The 14,190-nt window shown below is 56.7% G+C and overlaps 4 protein-coding genes across 4 annotated transcripts; 1 reads left to right on the forward strand and 3 right to left on the reverse strand.

Annotated features, from left to right (window-relative positions):
- Positions 1 to 167: 167 nt before the first annotated feature.
- Positions 168 to 1,274, reverse strand: LTHEOB_6640 (Urease accessory protein UreD; the record flags this gene model as incomplete). The annotated part of the gene is made up of 1 exon (XM_035515919.1): positions 168 to 1,274. The coding sequence occupies one exon, from the start codon at positions 1,272 to 1,274 to the stop codon at positions 168 to 170; it is 1,107 nt and encodes a 368-aa protein (XP_035372675.1).
- Positions 1,275 to 1,825: 551 nt separating this feature from the next.
- LTHEOB_6641 (Nuclear cohesin complex subunit) lies at positions 1,826 to 5,691 on the forward strand (the record flags this gene model as incomplete). The annotated part of the gene is made up of 4 exons (XM_035515920.1): positions 1,826 to 2,312; positions 2,374 to 2,582; positions 2,638 to 2,821; positions 2,882 to 5,691. The coding sequence occupies 4 exons, from the start codon at positions 1,826 to 1,828 to the stop codon at positions 5,689 to 5,691; spliced, it is 3,690 nt and encodes a 1,229-aa protein (XP_035372676.1).
- Positions 5,692 to 6,299: 608 nt separating this feature from the next.
- Positions 6,300 to 7,975, reverse strand: LTHEOB_6642 (Methyltransferase type 11; the record flags this gene model as incomplete). The annotated part of the gene is made up of 9 exons (XM_035515921.1): positions 6,300 to 6,339; positions 6,394 to 6,560; positions 6,720 to 6,975; positions 7,064 to 7,262; positions 7,325 to 7,466; positions 7,523 to 7,545; positions 7,605 to 7,687; positions 7,807 to 7,844; positions 7,925 to 7,975. The coding sequence occupies 9 exons, from the start codon at positions 7,973 to 7,975 to the stop codon at positions 6,300 to 6,302; spliced, it is 999 nt and encodes a 332-aa protein (XP_035372677.1).
- A 1,254-nt stretch (positions 7,976 to 9,229) lies between these two features.
- LTHEOB_6643 (Sugar transporter) lies at positions 9,230 to 10,878 on the reverse strand (the record flags this gene model as incomplete). Its single annotated transcript, XM_035515922.1, has 2 exons — positions 9,230 to 9,533; positions 9,608 to 10,878. 2 exons carry the CDS (start codon positions 10,876 to 10,878, stop codon positions 9,230 to 9,232), a joined length of 1,575 nt encoding a protein of 524 aa, XP_035372678.1.
- Between the last annotated feature and the right edge of the window lie 3,312 nt (positions 10,879 to 14,190).

Here is a 14,190-nt window from a genome sequence, read left to right on the forward strand (position 1 = left end):
CATAGAACAATCCGAAAACCTGGCATCTCAAATGACTACCATGCAGTAAGACGTAACTTGTCCCAGCTTCATCGCTGACTTTGATAGATGTAGGGCTATGAACACTGCGCTATGCAGGGTATAATGCAGAATGCATTAAAGGGAGGTGTTCCAAGCATTACTTACGCTCACTTCAAACACAACACAGCCCTTTCTCCGAAATGTTTTTCCACAGTTCCCTCACTTTTGATCATGCTACCCAGCCACCTGCGCGCCCCTTCGACACTTTTTGCTCCAAACTTGACGAGTACAGCTCCGCGCACGGCTGCCGCTGTCCACAACACTCCATCATCCGCCTCTTGCCGCAATCTCTGAGACCTCCACGCCTCTTGTGGCGTTAGCTGTTGGTGTTCATCCGCAGTTGCGCTATGCCACTTCTTCGCACCAATCCTCGGCATGGCCTGGAACTCATCCAGGAAGAACTTTCCAAGCAACTCAAACAGGCCGCCATACAATATCAGCGTCCCAAATGCGGCAAGCTCATCCATACGTCCAACAATTGTCCCCGCCGCAGCTGCCCCATCTCCACTTTCATTATTCAGAATCACATTATCCCTCAACAACAGCCGTCCCGTCTCGGCACCGTCCCAGTCTTTGGGCTCAAGTTCCGTCCCATGCGGAGCCAGCCACACCTCATTCCGACTCGTGTACTCGTAGCAATCCCAGTGCTCGCCGCGCGCGGACCGGCCCTCGCTCACCCAGTCCAGCACGCACAAGCTGCCAGGCCCCGGCCTCTCCCCACCCTCCGAAGCCTCGCCAGAAGGCGGCGATTGCAGCACGACGTACCGCTGCTTCTGCACGAAGCCGCTCTCGGCGAACGGTTGGACGGGGTCGGGCAGGAAGCACAGCGCGGCGCCGGGCGCAACGCGCACGTCGGTCGTCTGGCCGCAGCGGAAGCGGCGCTCGGGGCTCGGCGCCTTGAAGATCTTGGTGCTACCTTGCGTGAGCAGACAGAGGCGGGTGGTGGGGGCGAGCGCGACGCGCAGCGTAACGGCGTCGCCTGCGACAAGACCGCCGCCATACGTCAGCACGAAGACGGTGTGCACGACATGCTGTGTGCGCGGCTCGTCCGCCAGCGGCGAGTTGGGCGCGATGGCCGCCGGCTCTGGCGCGATCAGCTTGAGCGGGTATTGGTAGGTCACAGTGCGGAGCACTGGAGTCGAAGGTGGGAGGAGGGACAGCACGATCGAACCGTGGCCGGGCCGCGAGGTCGAGGGCGCGAAAGGGTTGTTCATTTTGGACAGATTATGGAGTAATCATATCATGATGGACGATGGACGGAGGCTTCGGGGTCGGACCAAGTCGATGACCCCAGTTGCGGCGTGCGGGGAGCTTCTGGTTGCTTGGATCGCAAGCATGGTGGTGATGGAAAGCGGAGGTGGAGGGGCAAGCAATTCGAAGCTATTGGCCAATGGCCAATGAGCTCTGGTGGGCTGCTCGCTGCGGCCTGGCACGAGCCAGCCAAGGCCTTGCCTCCGCCGTCGACCGCAACGCGTCTCCCATCAACACCGCCGAATCTGCGCGCGTCCGATGCTGCGACGCTGACCATCCCAGCATCCGCCCGCGTCAAAGCAGCCACCCCTCCACCAACCCGCCCGACGCCCCTTGCTCATCGCGTCCGTACAGCTGCTCCCCAAGGCCGCGCATCGCGACGCGTTCGGCCCTATTTATCTCTTGCTGGTTCCACCCGTCCCAAGCTTGGCTGCGCCGTGCTCGCCTCCCCTCCTCTTAATTATCTCGTCCGACCTTCTGCGCGACACCACTCCTTCGCTCCTCGCTCCCTCCCATGCCCGCGCGCCTGTCCAGCATGGAACCTGCGTCGCCCGATGCCGACGCGCAGCAAACGCGCTCCTCCCCCGCCGACAACACCGAGACCACCGCGACCACGCGCCGCAAATCCGGACGCGTGACCAGGAAGCCCGAGACCATCTACTCGTCCGCGGCCACGCCCGCGACGAAGCGCAAACGTGGCGCCGACCGCCAGGCCGATGCAAGCGACGATGACGACCCGGAAGACGACGACGAGGATGACGAGGATGAGAGCAGCGAGAGCGACGCCGATGACGAGGAGCTGCGCGACAAACGGCGCAAGAAGAAACGCCAGTCCGCCGCCAAGGCGAAGGCGACGCCTCAACGGAAGCCGGCCGCGAAGAAGAGCAAGCCCAATGGCGACACGTTGAGCTTGGCCATCCGCCCGGCGGCGAAGACGAAGAAGCCGCGCAAGCCTCGCCCGAGCAAGGTCGCGGCGGCCGAGGAGGTCGGCGGTCTTTACGGTACGCGCTTCTGGTCTTATTGCTGCTGCACTGCCGTGTGCTGACGTAATCGTGGTATTAGGTGAGGTGTTTGCTGGCAACCAGAGCCTGAATGATGTCGCAGCGAAGTGGGTCCAGAGATTCAGCGAGAAAAATGCGGAAGAAATGGCCGAGCTTGTCAACTTCGTCTTGAAGTCGTCAGGCTGTGACCTGAAGATTGAGGTGCACGATGTTCAGGACCCGGATAGCGTGCCCAGCAAGCTTGGGGATATACAAGAGGAGTATCAAGCAGTAGGTTCCGCCAAATGAGCTAGTGTTCAATGGCCAATGGCTGACAACCATGCAGCAAGACATCGTTGAATATCCTTTGATTCAAAAGGGCAAAGGGTCGGCGAACTTTCGTCATAACCTGATCGACTTCTTCACAGCTCTTATCGAGACCCTCGCCGAGTCCGAACTCCTCTGGACGGATCCCACCATCATTGAAAACATTGACCTCTGGGTTAACACCATGTCTTCAGCCAATAGCCGTCCATTCCGCCACACTGCAACTGTTGTGTCCGTAACCGTTATAAGCGCACTATGTGCAGTTGGAGGAAAGCTCATTGAGGCCAATGCGAAGGCGATGAGGCTGAAAGAGACAGAGGCTAAAAAGTCTGGCAAGAACAAGGCGAGATTAGCCGAGATGGATAAAAAGATTGAGGCAGACAATGAAAGGTTGGAGTTGCTAAACAGTATGATCAAGAACTCCTTCGACGAGGTGTTCATTCACAGATACCGCGATGTCGATCCAAGGATACGAGCCGAATGTGTCACTGGACTCGGCAACTGGATCATAACCTATCCCGACAATTTCTTCGATGGCCAACACCTCAGGTATCTTGGATGGGTTCTCTCCGACGCCCACGCACCTACCAGGTTGGAGGTTGTGAAGCAGCTGCAGAGGCTATTTGAAGATACTGACAAGCTTGGTGGGCTGAGGACATTTACGGAGAGATTCCGCTCACGAATCGTGGAGATGGCAACACAGGATGCGGACGCCCATGTCCGTGCCGCCAGTGTGGACCTTCTCGACCTTCTTCGCCAAGCTGGCTTGATTGAACCGGACGACGTGGATTCTGTGGGAAGGCTCATATTCGATGCTGATCCCCGTGTGCGAAAAGCTGTTGTCGAATTCTTTTCCGAAAACATCGCCGAGATCACTGAACAGAGGATCGATGAACTCGGTGGTAAGGAAGCACTGGATGAAGCATTGGAAGGAGATGAAGATTACGAAAACCCCAGGCTGGAGTGGCTCAAGCTGAAGTCCTTGGTGGAATCGTTGTCCGCGTACGATGATGAGGGTCAATCCCTGCCTAGCCAGATTGAGCGGGTGCCCATGTCGAATAGCTACATGCTGGTCGCAGGCGGCATGGAATCACGAATTTGCGTGGCTGCGGAGGCGCTGTACGATGAAATCCCTGAGATCCAGGAATGGGAGGTGATAGCTGGCTATCTTCTCTTCGACCACTCGCAATCTACGGCAGGCGCCCAGCAGAACGGCGCGGCAGACGACCCTGAGACTCTGCTGAAAGAGGAATGCAAGCTGAACGAGAAGGAAGAGATTATCCTCTTGGACATTCTCAATGCATCCGTAAAGCTCAAGCTCACGCGCGCCGTGGAAGCCGGAAAGGATAAGAAGAAGAACAAGCGCGAAAAGCAAGAATTGGAAGAAGAACAAGATGTTGCCGCACGTCATCTTGCTACTCTCATCCCTCGTCTTCTAAACAAGTTCGGCGCTGTGCCTGATGCTGCCTCCGCAGTACTGCGCCTGGAGCATGTTCTGAACCTGGATGTGTTCCAGGAGCTCCGTCAGGATTCAACTACCTACTCAAAATTGCTGGACGACATCAACAAGCAATTCTTGAGCCATGGCAGCGAAGCTGTACTCGTAGAAGCAAGCCGCGCGCTGCTGCATGCTAAGAGTTATGAGGAGCTGAGCGAGATTACAGAGGGCAAGTTGCAAGCTCTTTGGGAAGACACAGTTACGGCATTACACGCTTTAAAGAAGGGTAAGGGTCTGATGATGCGCGGAAACCTCAGCGCAAATGTGCTGTCTGCTATCTCCAACACCGTGCTTCGTATATCGAAACTGGCCAGCATATCCGATTGTACTGAGCCTTTGGAAGCACCTCCTCCAGCAGTCACGGCGAAGAAACAGAGAAGCAGGAAGAGCCAAGATGCAAACCCGGCTGAAAACGCCATTGCCATCCTTACCGAGCTTCTTCATCGTGGTGTCCCCAACTCTTCAACAGACACCTCGCTTTCCGCATTGGAAGACGCTGTGGTTGCAAATTCTGCTCGTTCCCTGCTGTTTTACTTCATGTGGAAGGTCCGCTCGTGGGAGCAGTCGATCATCACCACTGGCACTGTGCCACCGGAGGACGTTGAGGCAATTGCAGAGCGCCGCGACGGCTGCGTCGCCGCGCTCGAAGAGGTCATCCGCAAGCGCCAGGGCGCCGATGAGTTGCGTCTGGCAGCGGCAGGCGTGCTGCTGGACCTCAGCACACTCTTCACCACGCTCCGCGATGCACAAGCCAAGCGCGACGCGAAGCGCAATCGCGATAAAGCCGCCGCAGCCACCAACGGCAACGCTGCTGCAGATATGGAAGTCGACGAAGATGAATCCCAGGACGACTTCATGGCGCTGCTTCTCGAACTCAGCACGGACACTCAAAAGGCACTGCTCCAGCTCCTCGCCGCCGCGGAGAAGCACTTTGCCAAGAAATCGCACCGTAATATCGACGTCGCCGACGATGACGATCCCATCGACGTTGACGACGATCCGGAGAGCTCAGACGAGGAGGAGGACGCGGAAGACGAGGAAGGCGCTAACGGAGCGACGAACACTCAGGAGGTTTTGTTCGCGGAGCAGCGCCTCTGCGAGCTGGCGTCCAAACTCGTGCTCGCCATTCTCGGCGGCGTAGTCGACGGACCTGGCGACGACGAAGACGAGGAAGAGGCGGATAGAGACGACAGCGGCCCCGGCCCCGTGCGTAGGCGCCTCGAGCGCAACAAGAACAAGCTTGGGCCGAACTTCAAGGAGGTGCTGGCGTACCTGGACGCCGGGGCGGAGAAGGGACCGAAGAAGGGGAGGGGTGCGAGGGCGAAGAATAGGAGCGTCAGCGCGCCCCCGAACCAGCAGAAGAGTGGTGGCGGTAAGAAGAGCGAGAAGAGCAACGAGTTTGTGGGAGACGACACGGATGAGGAAGATGAGGAGGAGCACCATGACGAGGAAGAGGAATTGAGGAGGGAGGGCCTGGTTGAGGATCCGGACCAGGAGATGGAGGATGAGGGTGAGAAGGAAGGTGATGGCAACACAGCGCAGGAGGCGGAGGAGGAGAGTGTGATTGGCGACTGAAGTGGCTGGAAACTGCATGGGACACGTTTGCCGTGTCGCTTCTCTTAGTTGATTATTTTTCTCCCTCGCCCCCGGCTTCGAGTCGTATTTTCGGTCAAGAGTAGTGGTGAGAGCGAGGTTGGTGGTTCATGGGAGCGATGGAGTGGTGGGCGTATGGAATTGCTTCCTTCGTGTGGCTCTCGGGGTGGTTATCTTCTAGTATTTGCTTTCGGGGCTGTTTTTACGAGAGCTCGAAGAGTGGAGAGAATGGAAATGATGTGAGGTGTGTGGGTGGCATCGTCATCACTGAGACCGTTCTAATGAACATGATTTCGAAATACTATCGTTTCGCGGTATATCAACCGGTCACATCTTAGAGTGAACCAATTGTTGGGTCATTGAAGCTTTATCCAAGCGATACTACGTCACACCGGGAACAATCTCATTGCTTCTCCAATTTCCTTACCAGCAGCGAATCTGCACCTAGACCTCCCACTATCACCATGCAATTGAAAATCAATGTAACATAAAAGCAACAAACATTTGTAACAACTTCGAATAAATAGCAGCGGCTCTTGCGTGGCTCGTATCATTGTGGTGGTCGCTATCGTCCCTCATTCTGCTTCCAACTATTCCGCATCAAGCGGCTTCTGTCCATAGACAACATGCCTATACTCTCGTAAGCAACAGAGCAACACCATATTCTTCGAGAATTCAACTCACATATCATGCTGAGAATGGATGGAGCGGTTCTTCAGCTCCTTTTTGACATGCGCGACGTGCACCTCGACCTCTTCTTTCTTCCACCCCCTAGTGCTAGTCAAGAGCCTCATCGAGAAGCCCTCCAGGCCATCCACAAAGTTGGCCAGATTGAACAAGCCGACTTCCTTCTACAAAGAGGCCGACAATGGCCACGTCAGTCAAAACAGCCCGCAACCCAAATTTTCAACCCCACTCTTTCCTCCCCGGCCTCTTTTTCAAGCACAGACAAAATTTTGGCCCTGGAAAAGGGGAAAGAGAGGGAAAATAAAAAAGGAGGCACAACTCACCAGCATCTTATCTTTGGGCCACGAGCCAATCGGGCACGGGAAGAGCTCGTCCCGAATGTCGGCGAAGCCGGCTTCTTTCAGCCAACCCGCCAGCTTCGTCGCGGGCTCCGGCTCGATGCCGAGCGAGCGCATGCCCTCGGCTGACTCGCGCAGGTAGCGGTTGAGATATGAATTTTCCTCGTCCAGCGAGCCGTCGGTCGAGTAGGCGTGCATGTTGAACTCCTTCACCTCGAGCCAGCCGCCGGGCTTGAGGAACCTATTGATTTATTTTTAGACCCTCGCCAGGGGAAACCATAAAATATCATAATGGCTCGGCGGAATGTGAATAGACAAAAACGGCTTACTTGTAACAGTTAGAGATCAGCTTAGGCCAGTCGCGGATGGAGCCCACGAGGTAGCGAGCGTGGATGAAGTCGAACTTCTGCGTATACGTCCACACATCCTCCATGTCGTCAACCTCGAAGCGAACATTGGGCGGCACGAAGCTGGGCTGGATCGGGCTGAGGTCATTTCCGAGGATGCGTGCGGACTCGTACTCATCGCCTACAAATCGGCTTTTGTTTAGCCTTCTTTGCGGTAATGACTTATTGCTTGAGCCCCCTTACCCATGTGAATCGCCCAGATGCCGGTGCCCGTACCCAGATCCAAGACCTCCTGGACGTTGGGAGAAATGGGGGCCAGGTGCAGCTTTCCGCCGATGCGGAGGGTGATGGTGTGATGGCAAAGGTCTAAGCGGTCCTTCTCATCCTACGCCTATTCGTCAGGATGGCCTACGCGTGTTGCATGTAAAAGCATCTACAAACCTCGTCATTTGGGGCAAGGTAAACTGGAGTATTCGGATCAGCAACACGATTCAGTCTCGTTCTCAAATATTGGCCGACATACGCCCTTTCTTGTAACTGTGGTATCGGCGACCATTTTCGTACTCGTAATCTGTGATTGACGAGCTCAACGAGGACGTGCTCGGGCTTTGTAATCATTGTCAGGATTCATTGGCTTTTATACACAACAGTATTGGCGTGTGTGCACTAGCGGTATGCGGAAGGGGTAGTGCTTCGTGGACGCAAAAAAAAAAAAAAAAACGCACAGATCGCTTTCGTAAGAGGATTCCGTATCGTCGTTATACTATTAATGTTCACAAGTCTAAGAATGTGGCCACATTTTTTTTGAGTGATGTTTAGAAGCACTTTTATGTGCTGTCGTACCTCTTCCGCCTCAATCTGCGGAGGTTGAGGCTCCTCAGTGGGCGGGCACATGATGTCTAGAAGCCGACGCTTGCGCAGGGACCAATTGATAGCGTGGGAAAAAGAAAAGAAGACGCAGGATGTCAAGGGGGTGTGAAAGTACGCAGTCTGGCGTTTTTATCGAACGTCTCGCCGTCTTCGCTGTGCCGCAGTCGCTTAGCTGGCAGCTTCCGGGCCCACCGGGGGGTGCTATTAACGGCAGGTACGATTGGTGATCTTCGCCTAAAACTAAGTTTTTGGCTTACAGACGCTCGTTTACAGCTAAGCGATGGTGTCTTGGTATGGTCTGGACCGATTTAGCCAAGCAAGCCGAGGGCTCGCCACGTGATTTAATGATAGGTGATAAAGAGCAGTCGTCCTACTTGCTCGTTGCACCCCTCTTTTGTGACGCACACCGATATTGTTTGCCTGGCAGCCTGATCGGAGGTCTCCTGCCAGTCTACGTCAACTTTTGTTTCATCTGCGGACCCCTCATCGCAAGCTCGGGGCGGCAAGCGCGCATTTTTCACGGCAATGGAGTGCGGGTACCGGGAATAATACACATCATGCCACCAAGTGACACTCTGTCCGAAAGGTGGTCCAATTGTCGTTGAGAGCGGGGCTCCTCAACACCATGCCAAGTATCTCGTGTCTAGCGAAACCCACCACGGCGACAACAGTGTCTTAACAAATATGGAGGAACACGGCGAAAGAATCTATAGCCTGTCAGGCTGCATTAAAAATAGTATAGCTTCAGACTTGAAGCCTTTTACTGGTTTTAGTACTATCTACTACGTTCTATTCTGTTAATGCTGATCGCATGTCTTTTTTCTTTTTTTTTTTTCGTATTGCAATGCGACAAGCCCAACTTTCTAATATCAGTACCACTCGATCGACTTCACAAGCCTGAACAATTTTAATCCAATATGCACAACTGGTTTTCGCTCACAGTACTTTTATTCTTCTCAATTACTCCATCATTATTCTTCGTAAGCAGCACTCCATTTCCTTTCAAACCCTGCCATCAACAAGCGACCTTGTTGATGTGAGCGGCGTCATGACGCCACCCACGCGTTCCAGTCGAATAAAAAGAACGACTCAAGAGTAAGAAACGCAGAGGCGCCGCCGATCGCTTGGTCAATGGACAAAGCGACCACGGACCTCTTCGGCAGGTAAGGAAGGACACCCAACTCCCAACATATACGGTACAATCGCATCATCTATGAGGTATAAAACGGCCAAAAAGGAAAAACATCATCGCAACAAAACTTTTTTGTTTTTGTTTCATTATGCCACCTCGACCTTCTCCTTCTCCAGGTCGCTCTCGTGCTCGACACCGCCCTTGCTGTGGTCGACGGCGAACTCCTGCGGCATGGCGATGGGGCGGTTCTTGGCGAAGCGCACCGTGGCGGCCACCGAAGGGCTCTCGCGGAACATGAGGTCCAGCTCCTCCAAGTTGCGGCCCATGGTCTCGGGGTAGAAGAAGTAGACGCTGAGAGGGATGCAGAAGGCGACGGCGGCGTAGACGATGTAGTAGCGCCAGGCGATGTTGGCGAGGGCGACGGGCGTGACCATGACGACGACGAAGTTCCTGTTCGAGAGAAGTGATTGGTTAGCTTCAATTCTTGTGGAAAAGATTGGGAGAGCGAAGTGTGTGCGACGTACCAGAGCCAGTGGTTGGCGGTGGAGATGGAGGACATGGCGACACGGAGGCGCAGAGGAGCAACTTCAGTGCAGTACAGGAAGTTGGCGCCGAGGAAGCCGATGGGGACGAAGAAGTTGAAGAGGTAGATGAAGCAACCGGCAGCGATCTGGGCGCCGCGGTTGTCCGTCATGGAGGTGGTGATGGCGAGGGCGATCATGCAGAGCGACATGCCGGCACCGCTGAACATGAAGACGGCACGGCGGCCGAAGCGGTCGATGGTGAAGAAGGCGACGAAGGAAGACAGGAACTTCCAGGTCAGGGCGCCACCAGACAGGACGCGCGACAGCTCGCCGCTCATGCCAAGGTTCTGCTGGAAGAGGATGCTGGTGTAGACGGAAATGAGGTTGGAGCCGGACATCTGCTGGTAGAACTGGAGCAGAATGCAGAGCAGGAAGCGGTAGAGAAGCTTGTCCTCGCCCATCTTGAGCATGTCCTTGAGCGAGGCGCCGCTCTTGGAAGTCTCCTCGAGCGAAAGCTCAATGCCTGCCAGCTCAGCCTGAACTTCCATAGTATCCTCGTCGTAGCCGCGGAACAGGGCAATGGCGCTGCGAGCCTCGTCGTTGCGAGCCATGCGGACGAGCCATCTGGGAGACTCGGGGAAGAGGTAGACGGAAGCCATCAGAACAAGCGAGAAGACGATGGCAATGGCAATCGGCGGGCGCCAAGTGACGGGACCCTCGGGAAGCTCGAAGAAACCAAGATCGATCCACGACTCGAGAACGTAACCGACGCAGATGAAGAGACCGTCGAGGACAACGTGCTGGCCTCTGTTCTTGGCGCCGGACGTCTCGCTCTGCCACACAGGCACGGTGGCACTGAGCTGACCAATGCCAAGTCCGACGATGATACGGCCGACAATGAAGTGCGCCAGGGTGAAGGCGGAGCATTCCAAGATCTCACCGATGAGAGTGCAGATGGCGCCGGCCATGACGACGGCACGGCGGCCGTACTTGTCGCCGGTGTAGGAGCATGAGAGGGAACCGATGAGAGCACCGAGGACGAAGGTGGCAACAACCAAGCCCTGGATGGTCGAGTTGTGGCTCTTCTCAGCGCCCTCAGTGTTGACAGTGTCGATCTGCGGGAAGGTCTTGACCCAGTCGGCCTCAGTGAGGAGGCCACCGAGGCCGGCTTGGTTGTAACCAAAGAGGATGAAGGAGGGGGCGACAATCAGGGCGAGCTGAAGGCGCTCGAGAGCGTGGCCGGTGCAGCCGAAAAGACCTTTGGCACCCATTGTGAAGGCTGAGCAGGGAATTGGCAGTAGGGACGAGAGAAAGCGCAGGAAGGGGTGCTCCCGGAGCAGACGACCGTAGTCTTTATAGCATCAGTGGCGGGCTGCCAAAATTCTGAGCACCGGTTGTTGGGCCCCACAGTCTGGGGAGGTGTGCCGTATGACTGCTGGCCAACACGGGCCTCACGGGAGGATGGCCGGATCGATAACGCTATCTGGCTTCTGGCGTGCATGGCGGCGAGCACGAAGCTCACAGACCCCATGTCCGGATCTGGTGCGGCAGTCGGGACCGGCGGTGGCTTTTCGGGGGGTGGACGGACCCCTGTCATGTATGGGAAATCAGCTGGGCGCTGCAAGCAATGGGATCCGCTCGTGGAGTGAAAAAATCGGGCCGGGCCCAGCAGAGCCCGCCAAGCTTGGACAAGCCGGTTAAGCTCAGGACGATTGCGGACAAGCCTCTCGCAGGGCCAACGGCTGGGCCATAATTATTAATAACTGCCGACACACCACCGTGTCTCGCGAGCTGCCGGTATCACGGTGTGTAGTGAAGATGACTCCGGGATTGACGGCGGCCCGAAGGCTGCTCCTTCGCAGGCAGGGCGGCCCTGGTGCGGCGCTGGACCGCGGGCGGCGAGCCTTCCCAAACCGACCGCGCGGGAGATCCTGAGTAAAAGAAAGACGTCAAGGGCGGTATTTCCCAGTGGTCGGACCTCGATGACACGGCGGTGATCTCCACAGCGGCGCGTTTCATTGGGCGCCTTGACAGCGTTGCATCCATGATCTCTGAAGATGTCCCGTGGGGGTTGAATCTCCGACTAGCGGGGCCCACCGGCGCTGGCTGAGCGGCTCTGAAAGAGGATGCGATCCGGGCGCGACACGAAAACGCGACGAAAACGATCCGGAGAGAGCAGGCTTTCCCACGGGGTAGCGTGTGGAGGAGAGACAGCGGAGGCGCAAACGGGGCGGGATCGTGGAGAGACGGACGCAGCGAGTAGAGTGCCTCCGAATTCATGCCAGACTTCGCCCTCTGGCTGCCAGAGTGCGCCGACGGCCTGCGGAGTCGCACGCAGCCGCCTCGGGGCCGCGCAGGCTGTCGGCCGACGAGGACCCACGACTCAGGCTGCCTCTGGGGCGAAAGAGCCCCTCCCTCGTGCTCCAAGCGCAGCGCAGTCACGGGTGACAGCCGCCATGTCGTCAGTCGCGTCCACCGGCCCAACGACACCGCCTCGTCCGCCTGCACAACCCTGCATCGCGAACCCTTCGCTGACGCCTTGGCACCTTCTGGCTCGTACGTCGTCGGCTGTCCGCACATCTGCCGACAGCGGCCTCGCCAGCGCCTTCCTAGGGCTGCGCTACCCATTGCCGTTTCGTTTTGGCGGCGGTTTGCGGCTCTCACTGATCTGGAACTGTTTTCCCTCGTGCCCGCCTGAGCCGCGTGGGAGTCGTGCCGTGCTTACCAGACTTGCAGCATACCTACGTCAAGGAGCTGCCAGGGGACTGCCTTCACCGCAGACAATCGGCGCGTGTATCCAGAATAATGTCTCAGTCCGCTTGAACAAATGCCTCGCTGCACGTACGCGTCTGCCACTTCTTCCCTCTGGCCGGCCCAAGTGTGTGGTCCTAAGCGCCGCTCTCACTGCAGCGGATGCAGGCCAGGGTCGGCGGGTCAGTGTGCGTTTCTCAGATAATGCGTTTGCCCACACGGGCCCCAGTCTTGTCTCCAAAGTCTTACGACGCCGCGATAGCACCATCGAATGAGGCCCCAGTCATTCCTAATCCACCTGCCGGTTTCCTTTTGCAGCACCATCGTGAACGCGTCGTCTGGTCGCTTGCATGCAGACACTGACAAAGTCGACGGTACTTTGGGAGGTTGAGATAAGCCATGCCCAGCGTCATCCCAAGCCGTGGCTTGCTGCTGGGCGTCGCGTGCCTGGCCGGCAAAATACACGCAGCTGAGCGACACAATTGCCACGGCCCGTTCCCGCTGCGCCAGCCGACAGAGCCTCGTCCGACTCGGCAAGAATGCCAATCAATCAATTTTTGCCCCGGCTCCATGATTGACGTGTTGACTCACTTGACCCCCGCCGTGCTCAACTGATGTCGGTCACTGAAGACGTGAGCCACCAGCACCAGCTTTAGCCGGCGCAACTTGCCGCCACCATCATCGTTGAGCTGCCCAGTGCTGACCACCCACCGGCGGCACGACCGATTTGGCAGTCCCGTCTCTTCCAGACCAACACGCATGACTTGCAGAAAGGAGCCGCCCAGCAACGCCGCAGCTTGGCCAACTTGGCATAAGATAATGGGCGCGCCGCCGTCGTCGTCGTTCGCTGGCCTCCTCCTTGGCTCGCCGCGTAGCACGGCACGCTGAGAACAGATCCTTCGCTGCTGACCCTGACTGTAGCCCTACAGGTTTCCCGCAGCGATTATCCCCGTAACCTCCGCGCGTTCGAGCCGCCGACCGAACACCTATCTCCGCGACACGAAATCCCAAAGAGCCGACCCGAAGGAAAAAGAAAAAATTCCATGTTGGCACACGTCCCCTTCATCACGGTGAGGCGCTCGTTCTCCATGGACAAGTGTCGTACCGTATTGGAGTAGGCCACGCGCCTGCACACTTTAACGCCGCACGCACACGATCCTCTCCCTGGCCTTCCACCCCCCTTTTTCTTTACGCCATCATTTCTTCCCCGCCGTGGAGAACCCATGGGGTCGCGTACGTAAGAGGCTATACGAACCGACAAATCATGCCACCACACGCTGGGGAAGGGCACACAAAGGGAAATGAGCAAGGTCACCATTGGGGAAAACCGCGCCGCTGTTCTTCGACCAAAGAAGCGGTCTCTTCTTGGGGGCGGGAAAAACAAGGAAGGTTAAGCATCGTGGCTGCCAAGAGCATCTCGACGTGGCGTCTCTCGTGATACCTTCCATCTTTTTCCTCTTTTCGCTCTTCGCCCTCTGCTTGGCAGTTTCCCTTTTTGCTGCCTTTTTTTTCTTTCTTGCCTTCGGATTTATTGCTCTCGGAAACCGAATGCCTCGTCTTCGGCCGCCGCCGTCGGTTTCATCGTCTATCCGAGATTACTACGAGAATTTTTTCTCTTACGTCTTGTGAGGCGCGGCTGCGGCGTAGCTGCGGCGTTGGGTTGGTAGGTGCGAAGGAAGAAGGAAATAGACGATGTGTACACGTCGGTTGCAAGACGGCGTCGGAAGCTACCGCCGGCGTGGTTAGCGGCCAGAGGAGAGTTTAACAAGAGTCAGGTAAGTGCGCTCACTACACACAGTAACTAACCGGGGGGCACACGCCGCGTACACGCT

The sequence above is a fragment of the Lasiodiplodia theobromae genome (genome assembly GCF_012971845.1).
Source record: "Lasiodiplodia theobromae strain AM2As chromosome Unknown scaffold_19, whole genome shotgun sequence".
Taxonomy (NCBI): Eukaryota; Fungi; Ascomycota; class Dothideomycetes; order Botryosphaeriales; family Botryosphaeriaceae; genus Lasiodiplodia; species Lasiodiplodia theobromae.